Genomic DNA, 20,972 nt, shown 5'->3' on the forward strand with positions numbered 1-20,972 from the left:
GCAAGAGAAACAGAAAAAGCAATCCCAGTGTTAATGGTTTGATCCTGACAGTGCCAGACTGGGAACCACCCCTGAGCCTGCCATGGGCTCAATGGGCACAGGACAACTCCAGGCAAAAACTTCAGAGGTTGTAACAATCCTCTACATTTTAGCTGGGGAAGGAAAATAAAGATTTTTACCATTCTCATGGAACTGCATTTTTGCCTGGAAATAGGGGTTCTGCCAATCCTTTAGCCAGCCAGCAGAACAAGAGGTGGAAGTATTTAAAAAATAGCAATAAAAGCAACCCCACCAGTGATTAAATTGAGTCCAAAAAGAAATATCTTTTACTATCATCTGCAGAACTGGCTTGGAAACCCTGCCTCATACTCTAGCATTGATAAGAATACTGAATTTCATCTCATCCCAAGGTCGTGGCTTGAGAAACTTCCCTGGATCATTTGAAAGAGTGAAGGGAAGAACCTGTACCTGAGAGCAACGACCCAACCTATCACTAGGGAAGGACAGAAGATATTTTGGGCAGCAAAACCCTGTGTAGGTTCTGCTTTTCAGGGAGGACAACCTCACCCAGACCTGCAGAAAGCAAAATATTTAAGGAACCACCAGGCTTTGCCATTCCCTTCTGCAAAGAGGAAAATCCCCAGGCTGCAGGTGAACTTTTATCACCACATTCCTTCTCCTTCCCAAAGCAAAGCCCCTTGCTTGGGGTCTCCAGAGGGTACACAGAGAAGGAAAAGCACAGCTGGAAAGCTATGACTCCAAAGGGAGCTGTTTTGCAGAAGGACAAACAAACCCAGTGTGTTCCCCCTGCTGAAGCTCTGTGCTGCCTTCTGGATGCTCAGCCCACCCAAAAACCCAGACTGAAGATTTTCAGTGGGTTTGGAACAAATTCTCCCATCTCTGACTCCAAACACTGGAGCAGCAGGAGGTGTGAGCTAAGGTGAGATCCTTGAGAAGTGCAAGAGCTGAAATAATGTAAGGAGAGAGCAAACAAAAAAAAAAAACAAAACCAAAAAAAGAAATTTATGGTGCTCTACTGACTGGTGAACACAAAGTGCCTCAAAGGCTGAGACATTTCTCAGTGCTCAGGCAGTCAAACACTTCTTCCTTCTGCTTGAAAAGCTGCCAAGTTTTGCTTTACCGTGTAGAGTTCATTCAAGACCTTCATCAAATCTTCCTGGAGCTGCAATCCCACTTCCTTGCTCTGCAAGAAAACAGAGAAATGAAAGTCAATTGGGGAAGAGGGAAAAGAGGTGGACGGAGGGAGCATTCCCTGCAGCTACAAATAATTTAAGCTCAATTAAGGACCCCTCTTTGTGCCAGCAAATCCAGCAACTGCCCAGCCCAGAGCCACTTCTGGTCAAATGGCACAGAGGATTAATAAAATAAAATGTTGTATGTGCACAGTGAAAAAAAGCCTAATGGGATGGAGGTAGGGAAATTTCCACAGGACGTGGTATTTTCCACAGTACAATCCTGGAAACACAGAGAGCAGGATCAAGCAAGGCTGTCACTGGAGGACACCTTGGTGTACAGCAGAATATGGAAACTGGAGAAATTCAGGGTAAAGAAACCGAAAGCAATAAATCCCTTTATTCCTATCAGATCACAAACCAGACAATAATTCAATTTTCCTATTTTGTGAGGTGCAATTGGAGCTGGTGCTGGCAAACACTTCAGCTAAACACAGAGGAAGGAAGAGATAAGATTCTGGTTTTCTAATACAGACACTGGAATGCCCAGAGACATTCATCCCTCATTACCAGGAGATGAAACCTCTGTCTGCAAAGCTCTCTTTGAAGAGCATTCTGCATGCAAAGGAGGGCAAAGCACATTTCCCACTTAATGAGTTCAGTGGTACTTTTAATCTTCACTTCATTAGAGAAAGGATTTCATGCTAAAAATGTCACTGTTCATATCCTGAAGAGCTTCCACCCATGGGAAAAGTTGGGAAATCCAGACACATCAAAAAGCAGCCTGAGCCAGCACCACACCTGGCAGAGCAAAGCTGTGCTCACAGACCTGACCAACCCCTTTTTCTACAGCAAGAGCATAAAGGAGCAAGAAAAATCTCTGTTTGTAATACAATTTACATCTTTCAGGCTACAGTTATTGAAAGAGATGAAAGTCAATAAAGTCAGACCCAAACAGATGTTTCCTCTCTTTGCTGTTGAGGACTCCAAGAAGTAATGTCCCAATTCTTATCCTGTTCACCCAAAGAGGCTGCTGGAATGATTTTATTTTACTGCTTTAACCCTGCTCTTTGGTCACATTACTGTGCCTTATCCTATCTTTGAAATGCCAGGAAAATCCAATTCCTGGTTATCAATTCCTCATAGCAAGCAGCCAAGATTGTCACATCCCAGTGGTACCCAGAACAGCCTTTAAGGTGAAAAAAAAACCAAAACACAAAAGGAAGAGGAGGGGAAATGAGAGAGATTAATCATCAACTCTTTACAAAGTCAAAAACATAACTGAAAGGGAAAGCTCCCTCAAAAATCCCCAGGTTTAAGAATAATGGGCAATTATTTCTTAAGCAAAGTGTGGCACAGCCCAGTGTGGCAGGAAGAGGATTTTGAGTCAAGCTGCTAAATGAGGACCAAAAAAGGGGGAAATGTCTCTTTACACCAACATTTCTGCTCACAAAACAAACAATCAATAGAGCCAGGCAGGGCTTAACCACTCATCATTTATTAACTGTGTTTTCTCCCCATATTCCCAGTAATGAGAAAGTGCAAATCTGTTACTGAATAACTTCAGGCAGTGCAGAGATTTTTCTCATTCACCAACTACTGACTGAACCCTCGTGCCCTGCATGTCAGAACTATGGAATATCTCCTGAGTTAATTTGATAGGTTCAGGATTATTTATGGCCACAAAGTTCAGGACAAGAAAAAGATAAGAGGTAGTGCAGACAAAGCTTTAGAGCAGCATTTCTGCTGAAGAAGTCAAGACAGTGTTAAAGCCACGAGGAATAAAATCCTGACAAATTCAAAGCAAAAGATTATATAATTTCAATTTAAATTACTCTTTTTTTTTTCAGTTCAGCAGGACTGAGAGTTTACTGTGCTTCTGAAGCAATGGATGCTTTGGTATTGACTGTTTATGCCCTGGAACCAGCCTGGCACCACCCTGGGCAGAGCAACAGGAGGTACCAGCAGCAGCATCCCAGGGTTGGGTTTCTGCATTTTTATCCATCTCCACGTTCCTAAACCTGCTCCCCAGGTGGCTGGAAGTGCTACTGGAAAAACAAGTGTCTGGCACAAAGGGGAGCATCCTGCTTGTCCTGAGGAGTCTTTAATTTAAAGGCAAGAAAAACCTGGTGGTTCCCCCTCTCCACAAAGAGAAGTTTGGAGAAACAAGGTCTCCCGTTTTCCCATCTCTGGAAGCAGGAAAAAGCTGAAGCTGCTGCTCATCACTGCAGTGATATGGGTCACAAAGATTTGATGACTGTCTTTTTTCTCATCATGGGAGATGATTAATGGAAGGGACTGGTTGAGTCTGCTTTAAATGCCCTGAGCACTGAACTTTTCACACAGAAGGAGCTTTTCACTGTGCCTGGACTGGACCAATCATCTGCCTCTCACCCTGCTCTTTTCAGCCCATTTGCTTATTTCTTGCATTAAATTGCTCATTCACTGTACAAACTGCTGAAGCATCAATTATGCAAAAGAGATTAAAATGAATATTTTAATGCAGATTCAGGTTGAAGAAGAAAAGAAGAATTGTAAGTGCCAAATTGTCAAGACACAAAACTCTTTGTGCTTCCAAATGAGCTCTGAAGACAGAACTGCCAGACTGCTGGACTGGAAAAAAACCTTACATTAAGATGAAGGTAAGATAGATTACAGGTGTCAGGAAAACAAGACCTCTGCAATGAGCACTCTTCATATAACGTTGCTCCCAGTACTGATTCCACCAAAAAAATAGAGAAAAAAGAAAAAAGTTGAGCTAGCTGAGCCAAACCACTAAAAATACATTGGAAGAAGCAGACCACTTAGCTTAGGAAAGTAAAAAGAAAATGCCTTACACATTAGCAAAAAAATATTGTTGCTCAAGTGCTGTGGAGGGTGGTGGACCTGATGCACAAGGAGAATTTTTCTGAGGTCCCCTGGAGTTCAAATTGCTGCTGATCTTAACCACTGGCACAGAGGCATGAGAGGTATCAGTATCATGCCAGAGCATGGCACAGAATCCTGAATTAAATGCATGCCCAGACAAAACAGCAGCAGAGGCTCTGCAGCTGCAAACATCTTCAGGCAGCAGTTCCTCTGTCAACACCAAATTCTGTAGTAAGTTTTTCAAAGGCAGGCAGAGTTTAGATTGCTTGATTCCATAAACAATCTTCCAGGAAAAAGCAATAAATAAAAGCAGAAGAAAATCTGATAAATTTTATTACCTATTCCTTGCTGTACCTGCCACTGGGATCTCCCTGTACATCCCTTAAGAAGCCTGAGGAAGGGCTTGTGCAACAAAACCTGATCTAATCAGCTCTAATACCAAACTGTGTGGACATGCAGGGAGGGGATGTGCCTACAAACCTCAGCTCCTTATCCCATCAGAGCTAAACACTTGAACTCTTGGATCTGGGAGATGACCTAGTTTGATCTGCATGGTTTTAATGCTGCAGGAGGGGAGCAGGATCCCTGCCCCACCTCACCTGCTGCACAGGTACCTGCTGATCAGGCACAGAAATCACCTTCCTTCCCTCTGCAAACCAGGGAAACGACAGAGAGCACCCAGCAGAACAGGACAGTCCTTCCAGCCCCTGCTGCCCAGGAATGCCAACCCTTTTCCAACCTTTTTTTTTTCCCCCCATGGGCTGCCTTTCTCCAGCCTTTTCCTTTCCAGCCCCAAGTCAGGCAAGCAAAAGGAGCTGCTCCAGGCGTGCACATGCATCCACACACAGGCTGACACATGCACACACATACTCCTTTGTTACAACAGGGTGTATTTGCACCATGTGCAGGGCTGTAGGTTGCTGCCACCCCTCTCTGGAACATAAATTCCCAGCACGCTGTGCCAGCTCCTCAACGGCTTCTTTGTTCCAGCCTCCTCCCCTCCACCTCCCCTCTAATTTAATCAAGATGTTTTTGGGGATCTACTACAGCCCTGGCCTGGCTGTTCCGCATTCCAGCAAACATGAACGACTTCAGCTTCAAAATATTTCAGAAAGGAGGGGGGGGGGGGGAGGATAATAAATATGGGAGCTGCAGAATGCTGTCAAACATTCTGCGCCCTGGATCTGGAGGCTCAGCAGCAGCAGCAAAGGTTCCAAATCTGAGAGAGGGATGGGAGGGCTTCAAAACAAACACACCATGGAGTTGCTGAGATGCCTTCTGTAGGGAAGTGCTCAGAAAACATTGGGGGGGGAATGCCCCAGACACCAAGATAAAGAGATTTTTATCTAACACGCTGCCTGAAATGATGGCAGGCAGTGACAGGGCTGAAACTGGGACCCAAATCTGCTGGTTCTGAACACTGCCCTCCAACAAGACCATTTCTCTTTTTAAAAGGAGTAATTAAAGGTAGGTAGGTGGAAACCAAACAGAAAGTGTTGGACTGGTTTTTATATCAACAGGGAGAGCTGGGAGGGAAGAGGACTGAGCTCTTTCTGAAGCCAGTGATGGAATTTGCAGAAGTGTGAGACCCTTTCTATTCCTGTCTAAATCAGGATTATAATACAGGCTATTTATTATGTGTTAGTTAATATCTACTAAGAAAATCTGCAAAAGAGAAGGCCTGGCAGGTAAAATTTCCCAAGATCATACACAAAGCACTTTCATAGAATTTGCTTATTAAGGCTTAGAATTCTTTATAGGTAGATTCTTGATAATGTTCTTTTTTTTTTTTTTTCCTTCTTATACCCTGCCTTTAATTCACTTGCAGGCAGTACCAATATATGATTTATCACACTGTGTTCCATCATCACCATCACTCCAATCCACTTGTTGTAAATGTACCCCTTATTTCACATGGATGCGCTCTCAGTGCCTGTAACCCACCTGAAGCTTGTGCAATTTTTATGCTATTCTCTCTCAAAACTTTCATGGAGAGAGTGCCCAGCCATAATCCCATGGCCTCACAGAGCAGAAATTCTGCAAAGATTTTTTCTCAAGTTTCAAGCTCCCCAGCATTTAAAGAAAACACCAGAAAACCAAAATCTGTGAGGTACAACACAGAGATATATTTTGGGAGACGGATACCAGTTTTCAGCTTAATGATCCATTATGTATTGGTCAGTCCTATTTACATTACAGCTGTATTATCTAGTTTTCTCCACCATTTCACCAGTGATTTGTTTCACTACTATGTCAGTAATAAGGAATTTTCCTTATTACAGCAGAATCCTGTCCTCTGGAGCAGCCAGTCCTGCATGAAACCACATCACACTGCTGCTTCCCATACTCTGGGCTCAAAGAGTTGGTTCCAAACAACCCACACACCCTTTTTTTTTTTTTTTCTCCTTTTTAATTTTTTTTTTTTTTCCTGCAGAACTCTGTGCTGATGCTATTGAATCTTGGGCTTCAGGCACTCAGTCCCAACAAACCAATCAATTTTATGGCTCAGAGCCTTCATTCTTGTTGTGAAGCCAGCTACACGTGCACTGATTGAATGAGCCACATCTGAAATGGGCTTCAGGAGGTGGCAAGACCTAGCAGCAAGTGGTAAAATCCAGGAAAATATTGGAAGCAATATTTTCTAATGCTGCTCACAGTTTTAATGCCCTGCATGACAGCTTTGTGCTGCCGACTCCCTCCAGCAGCCTTTTTCCAACTGCTTTGATTTATCTCTAGGAAAAACTGACTGGAAGGAGCAGAGCTGGATGAACGACCTGGGGAACACAAGTGCTGGTACCTTGCTCCTGGCTGACCTGAATTCACACTGCAAGAGAATAAAGCTGAGCAGCCTGGTGTGGGGAGACAAGAAAAGCAGAGAGGAAATCAGAAATAAAATGCAGGAACACTGGGCTACTTCCACACATTTAAGAGGGCCAAATGCAGCACGTTGCTTGCCCAATCTCTGTGCCCTATTAGTGACACCAATAGCTTGTTACCAATGGAGTAAAATTACTCCAGTGGTATTGGGATTGAGAACATCACCCTGGGCAATAGGCTCTGATCCCATCGCTGCCTCTGAGCAGGTACAAAGCAGTGTAAGAGAAACCAGGCACTCCAATTACAGGGGGAAAAAAAAAAAAAAAAAAATCAAAGCTCTCACTCAGAAGCAGGTTTATGTGCTGCTACCCCAGATAAGAGCAGCACACAAGTTATTCCACTCCCTCTCCCTTCCCTCTTTCCACTTGTTCTAAAAATAAGCGGGTAGGAAACCCAGGAGATTTTCTTGCTGCAATGAGAAATCAGAAAGCATCGTTTCACTGCAGGCCCCTGGGGGTCTGAACACTGGGGAACACAGGAAAAATTCCCCATTCCTGGTTCCTAGGGCACCTAAGGAAGATTCCAGGAGTAAGGATGGGAGCAGGAGAGCAGGCACCCAGCACAAACTTCCCAACTCCGGGGCAGTTTTACTCAGGTGGCATTTGTATATTTATATTTTCACACTGTTAAGGAGAAATACTTCCACAGACACCCAGGATTTTGGCTGCTGCATTTCTTTCATGTGCCTGGCTGGCCCACATGTGGTGTTTGAGAAGATTTTTTTCATCTTTTCCTCCCACTGCAGCACTGGGATTCGCTGCAGCTGTAAAGTAGGTCATCTTCAGCACAGACCCCTTCAGAGAATTAATAAATTCTTCCTCCTTGATTACTGCCAGGCTTTTAACCAACTCATAGTGGATTTTTCATTGCACATCAAACACTGTGCAGTGTACAAGCAGATAAAGGCTACACGTGTATATATAATACCAAGGGATTCCACAGAAAAGATACATCCGTAGGCAAGAAAACCTGAAAACCAGACCAGGACCAGAGAAGTTGCACTGTGCAGAGATATCAAGGGCCACATGAAAAGGAGAGGGTGGCAGGGAGGTAAAGGGAAACAGGGAGAAAGGAGGAAATCAAAAGGGGCATCAGCTGAAATGGAAGAGTGTTTTGAATCCATGCATATAAATAGATAAATAAAAGGGCCAGGCTGGAGGAGGCTCCACAGGAAGAAATCAAAGGAGTGATCTCTACAAAAGCAGATGGAGGAGTGAAAAGGAAGGGGTGTGAGCACAGGCACTGCTAAGCAGCACAGGATGGTGCTCAGGAGAGGGATAGAGGAGCAGAACAGCAACACTGGGTGGCACTTGGGCTTTGAACTTCAACCTTGGACAAAAAATCCAGGGCTAAACTGCTGGACAGGTAAGAAAATATCACCTCCTTCCAACAATTTGTTATTAGGACAATTCCAGCAGTCGTCTCCCCAGTTTTATTTGCTCAGGAGAGGTCGTTTAGTTCACCATTTATCTTCCTTTTTCTTTTGTAGCAGAGCAGAATTACAGACACCACTTCTGGGGCCAAACAGCAGATCCCTGCCCATGCCAACAGCCCCTGCCTGGCAGCATCCTCTGCTGGAATGGAAAGTGGAGAAACCCAAACAAAGGGCATGGAAAGAGCACAGTGCTCAAAGAATACCTACACCTAAGGTTGGCAGTAAGACATAAAACTATTCCTGGTGCAGCCAGCTCAGTGCTCAGCCCTGGAAAGATTTTTGGAGAGGTACCCGAGGAAGCGAACAAACCCGAGAGCAGGAAGAAGTGGGGCTGCCACACACTGTACATCCAGCACCACTCCAGTGCTGGCTTTGGCAGCAAACACAGATTCCCTTATCAGCAAAGATACCTTTGAAGTGCCTGGCAAGCCTCCAGCTAACACTCAAACAAATAAGACCCTCCACATCGTGACACAGCCCTGGAGAGGGATCTCTTCATCAGCAGACACCCGAGACAAAGCTACAGCCCAGGGAGCTTTCCCAGGACACTGCAAATCCAAACACCAGGCACACAACCCCCTTGAAAACCTCTGTGCAGCACAGGGACCACCACTGGAATGTCACAAGTTCACCCTTTCCCATCCAGGCTCAACCACCAGCACTGCTCTGCCCTTTCCTCCAACTGGCCCGAGAGGTCCAGGAGTGGCCACACAAAAACCTTCCTCAGCCTGAGGCTTCTCCACTGGAAAAGACAAACCCCACATTGCCATTACACCCCAAAGAGACCCCCTCTTTGCCCACCTGGGGCTCTGTGCTGTTCCAGCTCCCACCCCGCATCCCTGGAGGATGCTGCTGCTTCCCAGCATGGACCTTATCACCCCCACCCAGGCTCCTGCAGCCCCCGGGCTGGATTACAGCTGCACTCAGATCTCTTCTTGTCTGCAAAAAACCCCTCACCACTTCAGACAGTGCAAGATAAAGCAGCTCAAGAGCTGAGCTACAACAAAAGCTCTGAAGTGAGCCTTCTCCCCCAGCCTGCCTGCTCCTTTCCAGCTCACCTGCATCTCACACACACACAGCACTGATTCAAGGAAGCCCTGGATGATAACGTGGCCCAAGAAATGGATCTCATGCCTCATTTTTTCCTTTCAAGTGCCCTCAGCAAACCAGGATCTCTGTAGCACTACCCTCTCCATTTTTCATCCTGTTATTTACAACCCAGTGAGTAGGTCTGAAATGTAAGTGACTGGAAGAGCTGCAATCAGGCAGACAGATGCATAACTTTTTAACAGGTATTCTCCAAAGAGAAGGGTTTAAAACATGTTCCTCAGACTTTCAAATAATGAAGTGTGTCCTTGTTTTTCACCCTCTGTAGCACAAGACATGGACAGAGAACTCCCAAACCACCAGGAAGGTTGGCAGCACCGTTCCAACAGCCACAATTTCCATGGGAAAACAGGAAAAAACAAGCTCTTGTTTTAAAGCAAAGCTCAACACCCTATGAGCATCCCAGCTAAGGCTCTTCCTGCTGCAGGCAGCACTTGATTAAAGTGCTGAACACTTCAGCTTGGCTGCTCTGTGTGGGTGAGAGCAGACAGTGATTGAGCTGGAAGGTGGCACAGGAGGGGCAGGAAACTCCAGTCTCAGAAGTAACACAGCCAGTTAGTTCACTGGCTAATTACACCACACTCCTTCAGCTGAGCCATTCACAGCTCCTGCACATTTGGGTTCTGACTGGGACCTCCAAATTTGCTCCCACAGCCTCATGGAAAGGTTTGCAGCACGGCTTGGTAGCATCATTTTCCATGCATCACATCTGGTTGAAGGCTGCCAGAGAGTGCTGTTTTCTGAGCTGCCACAGAGCATGGAAGCTCTTCTCCATTTAAAAAATGGGAAAGGATGTCCCAAGTTTATGAGAGGATAGAAGCAGCTAAAAGAGAGGGAGGAGAATGTTCTTTCAGATTTTTCTCAGCAATAGGACTGGCAGCACATCTAACTCCTGGCTAGAGGCATAAAAACACATGCCACTCCTAAATACCTTGCTGCCACCTGATTATTCCTCTTCAATGCCTCCAGAAACTGATCAGAGAGGTATCCTGACTCTGCCAGAGACTTGCTGAGCAACCCTGAAAAAGTGACTTCATCCCCTTGTCCCTGTTTTTTTCATCCAGTAAAATGTACCATTTGTCTGTTTATGGTCCAGGGAAACCCTGGTGCTTGTCTGTAATACTCTTGGGATATACTGAGGGGTTTTAAAAACAGATGGCTTTCTTTTTTTTTTAAATCCATGAAATATAAAACTGATTTGCTACATTTTAATTACACACCACAACTATTTTCTAGCCTACAGTAGTTTTTGTAGCATCCATGCTGCTTCTTGTGGCTCAGGAAGGGGAGAGACACTCAGTGAAAGAACACAAGGAGGAGCAGATCCAAGTTCAACCAAATTTCTCTATTTATCAGCTGCTATCTTATTCAAGTAGGTGACTCTCCAGATAAGACAGGATGCAATTGTTGTTTTGAAGCACTCAGCACAAGTGGAATAGCAATCCAATACCTGCCTTGGCCTCCAGCCAATTTGGTATGCCTGGCAAGCAGGCAGACAAGAAGTGGGAGGAATTTAGTAACAAGTGCCTTTTTGTTAGCACAAATTAATACACCAGTTTACATTTGGTCTCTGAGAAAGAAAACAGAGGGGTTTTTTGTTGTCAGTTGGCTATTTGTTTGTTTTTCTTAAAGCCCTAATGCCCCAAATCAAATAAAGCAAGGTGAGACCATGCTTAGACAAGGGGTTGAAAAGCAAGGTGCCAGTTTCCAGCCAAACTGGGATGGGATCCATTTCCATGTTCTCAGCCACCTTGCTCAAAGCCAGCCCTTGCTGAAATTCAGTGGGGAGATTACTCATCCTTTGAAAGGATTAGAGGAATTGAAGAGGAACTGCCATTCAACAATCCTGTGTAAATCTCTAATCAACCATCATGTAATTACCAGAAAGTTTTAAAAGGTCAAAAAAGGGCTCAGTGTGATGTTACTGAGAAAAGAGAAGGTTCCTCTTCTCCTGGGGTGATGTCTCAAAAAAAAAAAAAAAAAAACAAACAAACAAACAAAAAACCAAGCAGAATTAAAGGAGAAACAGAATGTAAGACTTCAATATATTTTTTGTGCCCAACCTTTGAATTTCAAGAGACAAAACCAGAGGGGTTGGAGCACTCAGTTACCTTCTTGAAGAGGCGTCCCGAGTCCTCGCTGACCTGGACAAAACGTGGGATGATGTTGTTGAGATAAATGTCACTTAGGGTGGTGTGATCCCTGCTCTCCCTCTTCACCTGATTGAGCAGGAGATTCCAGCAGTTGACAGGGGACAGCACATTCTGATCCTTCCTGTAAGGACACAGGAGAGAAACAAGAACTGGTTAGGAGCATCCGAAGTGGCCCAAATGGTTCTGTTAATGGGCATCTGGAACTGCTGGAAACCCAGCTCCAGTACCTATGGATCTAAAGGAAAAAAGAGCAGAGAGAGGCTCTGAAGTGGGTATTGCACCTACAAAAAGGATGCCCTCAGGTACACAGCACCATTCTCATGGCCATGGGCTTCCATCCCCCCAAAAAACAGACCAGACAAGTCCAAGCCACAGCATCCCAAATTCAGGCTCATTTTTAAATTTTGAATCCAAGAATTTGTGCATAAATTGCAGTGCCTGAGGGAGAGAGACGGCTCCAGACTCTGACAATAGGTTTCTCAGTGCTGTCTGAGGCTTTTGTGACTTAATCACAATAAAGATTTCAGGCACCCAGTAAGCTTACTGACATCTGCATAGGAAACAAAGTTGTGTCTCACACACAAAAACAATTATGTGCAAATATCTCTATCTGTCCTGAGCAAAAGGGAGAGCAACATTCACACAACAACAAGCTTTACTTTCTCATCTTTGAACTTTCTCCACCTTATTACAGCTGATTCACTCTGCACCCTGCAATACAAAGGGCAAAAAAGGAGATGAGAGGAACCTCCTTGGATCTGGACCAACATTTCATCTCCTGAAAGGGGGAAGTCATTTCTTAAGGGCCCATTTCACAGCAGATGGAAGCAAGGATGACAGCAACAATCCTGCATGGTCCCCCAGCAACCCTGCAGCAGAATTTAGAACTGGCAGTTCTAGGTGCAGCCTTCATCATTTCCCTCCCTCTGGGTCTCTTTATCATTTGTTAGGGTACAGAAATATTTATTTAGAAAAGAGTTAAGTCAGATCTCTAGTGGAAAGTCAAAGCTCTTGATTATTGTATGTAACTGTCCCGGATTTCTGTGCTCTGAAGAGAAATGTGGTTTAATTTCCATTGAAAAAGGGGATGTTCTGCACTCAAAGGCCAGCAATCACTGCTGCAAGAAATGCCTGACACTGGGAAGATGGGAAAATTAAACCATGGCAGACTTTCATTACCCTTCTCATAACATCAACAGTGAAATCTGTAGCACAAGATGGATAATTTTAGATAAAGAAGAACAGTTTCACAACAGCTGAGCTTGATGCTTTGTTTCTTTTCCTTAAAAAAAGGAAAAGCTCAGGAAATTACTGTAGCTTGTGATCTGGAGTGCTTCGAGCATGTGTGTGGATAATGGGAGGGGGTATTCAAGGGATTCTGGGCTTTTGCTTCTCCTCATGGTTTAAGTAAAAAAAAAAAGCAAGAAAATAACATGTGAGAAGGCACAGATTTTATTTAGAGACAGTATTTGCCTTTGTATTCCAGTGTCCTGTACTTCAGATACTGCTGACATGCAGAAAACCAGATGGAATGATCAAAATGCAGAACTGCACAAGGTTGAAACTGCCAGATGTTGAGCTCTATAAATCAAACAGTCGCCCCTCCTGATCTGCAATCAGAGTTTGCAGCACACTGCTTGTTTTGTTGACATGCCAAAGAGCTCATTAGAGCTTCAAGACCCAACTAATAGAACTGGGACTCTCCAGGCAGTGCCCAGGCTGCAGCCAGCCCTGGAAGGGCTCCCGTGCAGGTAAGGAGATGTGGGTTCCAAATCCTGCTGAAAAAGAAATAAAAGCTTCCAACACAAGAGACTGCAGACATATTTTGGGTTATTTCTTTATTTAGGCAAGGCAAGAAACAGTGCCCAAGCTTTTTTCCCAATAAAAATAGGGAGAAAAGGAATGACTAGAAAGAGTTCCTGCACAGGGCAGAGCTGTTCTCACCATTCTCTACCAACAAATTGTGGCTCAGGTAGGAGACAAGAAGCAAACTAAATAAGAAAGTTGGTTTTAAAGAGATGATTAAAAGGAATAGTATTAGGAGATGATGTAAGGTGTTTGGTCAGCTCCTTCACACCAGTGACACCAAAGTGCTTTATGCACTGATGTATTTCGTATCTGCCCTTGGAAGCTCCAAGAGAAAATGAACCAACTGCCATAACATGTTTGGGAATGAAACTTGGCAACAAAAAGCTCAGGCTCTTCCCCAGCTGATCTTGTTCTAGCTGTTCAAAATCCTGTCTCTACACCCTTAGGAGTCTCTTGCTGCTTCAGCACTTGCTGCCTCACTCTTTTCCCAAGGCCCAAGCAGCCCCAGATCTCCTCTGAGCAGCCCCAAATCCAGCTGGGTGCAGGCTGGACCTTTGCACCATCCTCATCTGTGGCAAAACCCAAACCCAAACCCCCTCATCCTTCTCTCTCTTTTATTGCAGTCTCCATCTCATCATGAAAACTCCACAGAGAGCATCTGGTTGCCCACGGATACCAACATCCCCCAAGCACCTTGGAAGCACCAAGGACCAAGGGTTGTGACTCAAGCCAAGAAGAGCTGGAAGGGACAGGGAGCAGCAGGGGACACCACTGCCTTGCTTTCCAAGGAAAAGCCCCAAATGGGAAGCAGAAGGGATGCAACAGTTAACTGGACAGTCCCCAGCTGTCCAGCCTGCCCCACCACAACCCCCGGAGCTATTCTAAGGCAGCACATAGCAGGAATACCAGGAGCCCATGAAAAGCCTGGTGAGGGAAACTGCTGGTGTCTAATGGCGCCAGATGGGTTGTTGACACACTGCGTGTGGTTAAGACATGAAAGGCCATCCTGCAGGAAAAAAATCACCACAATCCCACATGCTTCCAATCCCCCAGCAGGATTGTCACCTTCGGCTCTGCCCGGCCAGCGCCGCACCCTGAGCTCAGCCTCCTGCAGCCACAGCTCTGCAGGCTTCCAGATTTTCCTTTGGAATTCCTTTAATTTCTTGGTGGCTGTTGGCCTCACTAACCCCTTCAGTACCTCGGTAGAGTGGCCTGGCTTGATTTTGCACAGGTTCAGTGTTGTCGTGGCAAGGTTTTTATGGGGAGCAACACAAACTCCCCTTCCCTGTTTGCTAGTGAGGGTTTTCTTAGCACTGGCAAGCAGCAGGTAAAGGCAAAGCCTAAGACAGAAATGAAACAGAAAGGAAGAAGACAGCTACTTGCTTCAGACCTTCCAAGTACCCTTTCAAACTTCCACACACATTAACTGTTGATGCACCTCGAAAAACAGAGTTTTCTGGGGTGGAACATGGCAACAGTTTTCACAACACGGAGCAGAAGTTCTACAACTGTTTACAACAGAGCCTTTTCTATCATAACCACAAGCAGATGGCAGAGAAGCAAATTGTGATTTCCATTAACCATTTCCATCCTCAAAGGAGCTGGAAAATATACTCCCAGTTTCATGTCACCCCAGAGAAAGGATGAAAAATGGGAAATAAAACACAGTGGGCACTGCTGGGTGTAAGCAAGAGCAAACTTGATGTCCACAGATTCTGCAGAATGTCTGGAGTCAGGATTTGCCCTAAAGAGACAAAATTGAGATTAACCCAAACACTTTAGGACCTGGAGATGAACTTTCCCAAAGTGCTGGAGAGTTCACATTCACAAGTTTAGCTCAAACTTCTCCTGCGATGAGAAGAGGAGGAGAAAGAAGATGCCAAGATCCAGGATTATTTCAAGCACCATTTATACTCATTCAGAGATCGTGTGATGATAGTGGATCTGGAGAGTTTATTTAGGTTAGCCTAAATTACCCCAGATCACAGCAATCAGGAGGGTTTGGGAGCAGGAAGAGGAAGTTGTGCACAGATTTTTAAGGAACCACAAAGTATGAAGCTCTGTGGTTTCTCGGGTGTTATCTTGATCAAGTCCTGTGCAACTTCAACTTCAAAGGTTTCAATCTGTCTCAAAAGATCAGAAGGGAAGATTGAGTCCTGAGTATCTGAAACTTCTTAATTAAATTACTCATTCAGACAAGGAACTCACAAGCCAAGATTTATCTGCTTTAAAGGAGACAAAAGAGTGACAAAGGAGAGTTGGGCATCCCAAGGGAACCCTGTTCAGAGCAACAGCAGAAAAATCCTTTTTGATTTAAAACCAAAAAACATCACTCCACACCAACAGACCAGGAGCAGGCATATTTGGTTTCTATAAGGAGGGTAAGATGAAGTCAGATGAAAATATTACTAACTAGGAAGAGAGAAACATTTAAATTAGCACAGGCATGGCATCCACATGACCAAAAAACTTCTCTGACCACCAAGATCCACCCTGGGGTTTTACAGCAATTTTTGCTGATGTGTCCTCAGCTCTTGGGGTTCAGTGAGGTCAATGAATAAAAGACTGCTCCATGCTTAGCAAAATCTTCCAGATGCTACTTGAAAGTCTCAGAAAAAAAAAAAACCCAAACCCAAACATTCAGGACTCAGCTCCATCAAAAAGAAACACAGGTCCAAATTGCCTAGGACAATATTTATCAAATAATAACAGCACAACTCAAGTCCATGTGACCCAAATGCTTTTCTCAATACCTCCCTCACAGCCCACCCCATCTCTCCTTGAAAGAAATCATTTCACTTTTAAGAAAACTAAAGTTGAGCTCATTCAGAATCAACATGTAATTTCCCCTTGAAGTCTTCCTGACACAGCTCAGCACTAACTGCAAATTTTGAGAATTACAAGCATGGACATCCACGCTGCTCCCTGCCCTTCTCTTCCAAAAGATTCCAGTTATGAACATCTGTTGTTTACAAGTGCTCAGCCTGAAGGTTGCCAGACTTATTCTGCATCTTCTACTTCAAGGCAAAGGCTGCCAGAAAGCCATCTGAGTTTCATGCTGGGATATCCTGGACACTCAGCTCTCCAGCTGACAATTGCTACTCAGTATCCTACTTCCAAGGATTATCTTGATTTGAAATGTGGCCTTAAAATAGCATTGTATTTTTCTTTTTCTTTTTTTTTTTTTTTTCTTCTTCTTCCCAATTTCTCCCTTGAAAGGAATCACTGAAGCTTTGCCAGGGTTTTTTCATATTAACTGATTATCTGAATAGGCAAATGGCTTCAGAGCATTCAGAGCCCCCACCTGCTGGGATGGATGCTCCCATTTAATTGCCATTAAACCTTGACACTGATAAACAAAAGACCTTTGCTTAGGCAGAGCCCTAAGGAGTGATGACTGCACCAAGCTTGTGACCAACAAGTTCCTATAACACCAGGACTTAAAAGAACTGGGCTGTGAAATGCATTTTTTCCCCTCAGACCTTACATCTCGTGCAAGGATATTTATCAGCAGGCACTAGAGAAGCCTTACCAAATACATACATTTTGTATGACTATTCTCTTAATAGCCTGTTCTAATAGGAAAAAAAAAAAAAAAACATTTTAAAAGAGAATAGGCAAAGTGAGGTCTAACAGCCATGGTAGAGTAGTTAGAGGCAAGAGAAACTTGGGATGCATCCAACTGCCATCAAGTCAAATGTCACCTTGGCTAAACCAATCTGTTCCCCTTCTACAAAGATACAAAATGAGAATAACATCCACCTACTTCTGTAAATCACTTTAAGATGCTTCAGTGAATTTGCCTTCAAACCATGCAATCTGCAGGCACCCTTAAGCCCATGACTGGCTACACACAGTTTGCTGCTAGAACCCAAACACTTCCATTCCAAAACCCATATGGAAAATGCATCCACCTGATCAGCTCACCCCGTGCTGGGGCTGCAGCCAAGGAAAACAAACCCCATGCAACGCATTTGTTCCTCACCCTGCACCTCACATTGCTCTTTCCTTTCCCTGCTTGGAGACAGAGGGTGGAGGAAGCCACAAAATCCAATTCCAAGGGTCAGCCCGAAGCCTCCTCCTGCCCTTTGACAGCGTTCCCTGAAATGCACACGTGTGCAGCAACTTGGCAATTACACTCCAGCTATCGACTGGGGAAGCACATGCAAATTACAGGGTTCCTGCCTGACAGATTTCCTCCACGACAGTGTGTTAGGAGATCTAAAAACAGCAAGTGCCATGGTAAGCAGCCACTGAATGATACGGTACCTTCCGCCATAATCATCAGCTTAGGGCCAGAACGTGCTATTACTGGGTATTTATAGGGTCACAGCCAGGCAATTACAGAGTAGCCACCCTCCTATGTGCACATAGTGGAGTCCTGTAATACCAGGCTCCTTCCAAGGAGAGATCTGATGGTTGCCTTTGATCAAATGGTCTTTTGGGGGCTTCCAAATGAGATTACAGCTTCGGTGCCTCCAGAACAGGCAGCGGGCACGTTACTGCCCAGCACTCAGACAGAGCAGTGATGGGGAGAGGTAATTACCACTGGAATTGCTTCCTTACCAATCCCTCTGGCATTCTGACACATTTCTGGATGTTAGAACCAGAAATGACCCAACAAGTCAGAGCTGGAGCTACCCAGGACACGGAGCTTTACAACCCCACTGCCACTGGTGGGACAAATGCTGCCCACAGACCCAGCACCCTCCTAGCTGTTTTTTCCCCTTTTTCCTATACCTCTTGACCAAATTAACAACTTGCACACCTGGAACTCAAGCCTTGCAGGGGTAATATATCCCAAGAGCAAGATCCTTCTTGTGCTAGGAGCTACCTGCTGCTAACATAAGCAAAACCAGGAGCCCAGGCAGAATTAGCAAACAGCTGCTCAGGAACAGGTTTTGGAGTATTTTGGGCAATGCATGACCAGAAAAGCGTGGTCATTTAATTTAGAAATTCAAATGGAAGCTTTATGTGCTGATAGAACCACTTGTCTAATTCAGGCTACACTCAATAGGATGTCTCAGATCAGTTCTGCCAGGTACAAACTCAGAATTTTCCATGAGAGCTCAAGTTAATTACATCAAAGCTGTGCAGAAAGGGAGCTAAAGTGGTGCCTTTTTAGTGGCTTTCCCAACTAGACCTCCAAGTGGAAAAGGAAAGCTGATGCATTCCCATATCCCTGCAAACACAGCAACAACAAGGAAAAAACCCAACAGAACAAAATGATCATGGGCTGCCCCAAACAATGCTCAAGAGTGACCCTGCACTTTGGGTGGAGGCAGAGCCAGATGGATCCTCTCAGATCAATCTGTCCAAAGCAGAAATGATTCACATCCCAGGGCTGCTTTTGCTCTGTGTTTTCCCCCAGCTGCTACCCTGGCAACAAAACCCCACAAACTTCTGCACTGCCCCAGATGTCACAGGAGCCCCGTGGCTTTGTGCTGGCCACCTCCTCCCTGGCATCCCCATCCTGTGCTGCCTGCACCAGCTCCTTCTTCACCCATGGGTCCTCTCCTGTGTCTTCCTGGGCCCCTTCCTCCAGCCAGGAGTCACCAATAAATCAGCTTTGAAACCACCAAAACACCTTCACAACACCTTGCTCCTCCCAACCCAAAACAGCCAAACAGGGACCAAGCAGAGCAGCAGGGTCAGACCTACCTGGGAATAATGTTTCAAGCAGGTGAGAAAATTCACTGTCAACAAGGACATCTTTTAATTTAAATTGAGTCCCATCAGCTCAGTATGGAGGGATTCCCTTCTTTATTTGGCCTTATTCCTTTACTGCTTTGAAGTGGTAGTAACAAGCACACAACACTCTAAATCCTACACTGAGTACCCATAGGATATTGAAAACAGAACTGTGATGGCAAATCACAGCAGACAACGGATTAGAAACTGCTACTCTAAAAAAAAAAAACCAAAAAAACCTACATAAAACAAAAGACCAAAGCCACTGACACTGAAGAAAATCCTGGCTTTGTCCACCAAACCTGGTGTTTGCCCACCTTCCCAAGAAAATTACTCCTTTTAGTTGTGCCAGTTTTACCATTGTATTCCCTAATTGCTACCAGGCATTACAGAAATAAATCTAGCAACCAGGCTGTGTGGAAACATGAAGTGGGTTCTGTGCTTGACACAAACTTGATAAACATTTTTTTTTTCTGACGTTCACGAGAGTGCTGGCACCTCCAGTGACTCTCTCAGCTCTTTTTTTTCACATTCCTATCCTTGGGACCACATCTACGAGGAAAAAAAAGGGCAAAAACAAAAGGCAAATACTCTACTTGAATTGCTGGTCTTTGGTGCTCCTAGTTTTAGCCAGGAATCTCTCAGCCAACTTCTCCAAATTCCTTGAGTAATCCATCTCAATCTCTGCCTTCTTGCGGAAGAAATCCTGCAAGTCCTGCAGTAACTGGACCCGAAGCTCACACTGCTGGTCAAGGCATTTCAGCTGCTCTACCAATTGGGCACGGATCTCTGTAACAAATAAAAGCACTAAAGATTAAAGAAAATCCCATTAGAGAAAACACCATCAAAATCCTCCAGCGAAACACGGTGGCAAATACGTTCCCTCATTAGTAATAAGGCAGCAAAGCTCCTTTATCTTTGGGTCTGCAGACAGGAGATGATTGCAACTGCATCTTGGAGTCATGGGTGGCAGGAAAAGCCATCCAATAACCTGGAATCCAGTGCTCAGATCCACAAGCAAAGCTTTACTGCATCAATTACAAGTGTCAAGTGCATTTTTCTGGCATGAAAAGGAAGCGGTCACTGCCTAAAAATGTACTGAATCTCAGGCTGGAAAAAGGACTGGATGCTGCAATGGCCCACGTCAGCTCAGCAAATCACTTCAGGGAATTTCTATCAAATTCCTCTGCAGACTGCTCTTGATGCAGAAATAAGACACTGAGCATAGTGGGGCACTCCCCAAAGGCACCAATTTCAGATTATTCAGTTAGTTCCTGAGTCTCCAGCTGTGCAGCTCTCTCATTAGAAACCAAGCCATTGAAACAGAGGAAGACACCCCCTTGGAGAGCCAGCTCTGCAGGAATTATCTCCAGGAAGGTTATTTTTCTTTTGAAAATGTCTGCCAACAATATCTCTGCATCTAAAGGACCCATAAAGCACACAGACAGAGGTTAATATTATTATTATTATCCATAATTGTTCCTGAAGATACCTGTTTGAATTGACATTATATTTTACAAGTTTTCTAATGTGCTACAAATATGTAAACTTCTAACCTTTTGGGTGTCAATCTCCTTATTTTACTGATTTAGAATTTGAGGGACAGAACAGTGAAATGACAAACAGGGCAAGAAAACACAGGAAAAAATTCAATCTAAAACCACAGAAATATTCAGTGATGCAGCTAGTAGAGGTTATTTGGCTTTTTTTTACAGGTAATAAACGTGAAAACAATAATATGCACTTTCATCTGAAGATCTTTCAGGACTTCAGAGGTGCCTGACTGTGATTGCTGCTCCTTCCAAAGGTTTTCAGGGATGTGTTGTTCCAAACTGAGAT

General features: G+C 44.6%; 1 protein-coding gene across 6 annotated transcripts in view; it reads right to left on the bottom strand.

Moving 5' to 3' along the window:
* Window positions 1-20,972, bottom strand: part of SRGAP2 (SLIT-ROBO Rho GTPase activating protein 2) — an 87,884-nt gene that overhangs the window by 38,544 nt on the left and 28,368 nt on the right. For 5 of the 6 annotated variants that reach the window (XM_071768729.1, XM_071768728.1, XM_071768731.1 and 2 more), the window contains 3 exons: window positions 19,730-19,922; window positions 11,592-11,754; window positions 1,142-1,204 (listed from right to left, as the gene is read on the bottom strand). In XM_071768729.1, the coding sequence (XP_071624830.1) occupies window positions 1,142-1,204; window positions 11,592-11,754; window positions 19,730-19,922 (419 nt within the window). The remainder of the gene's footprint in view (window positions 1-1,141; window positions 1,205-11,591; window positions 11,755-19,729; window positions 19,923-20,972) is intronic. The other variant, XM_071768730.1, reaches the window with a different exon arrangement.

The sequence above is a fragment of the Heliangelus exortis genome, chromosome 25 (genome assembly GCF_036169615.1).
Source record: "Heliangelus exortis chromosome 25, bHelExo1.hap1, whole genome shotgun sequence".
NCBI lineage: Eukaryota > Metazoa > Chordata > Aves > Apodiformes > Trochilidae > Heliangelus > Heliangelus exortis.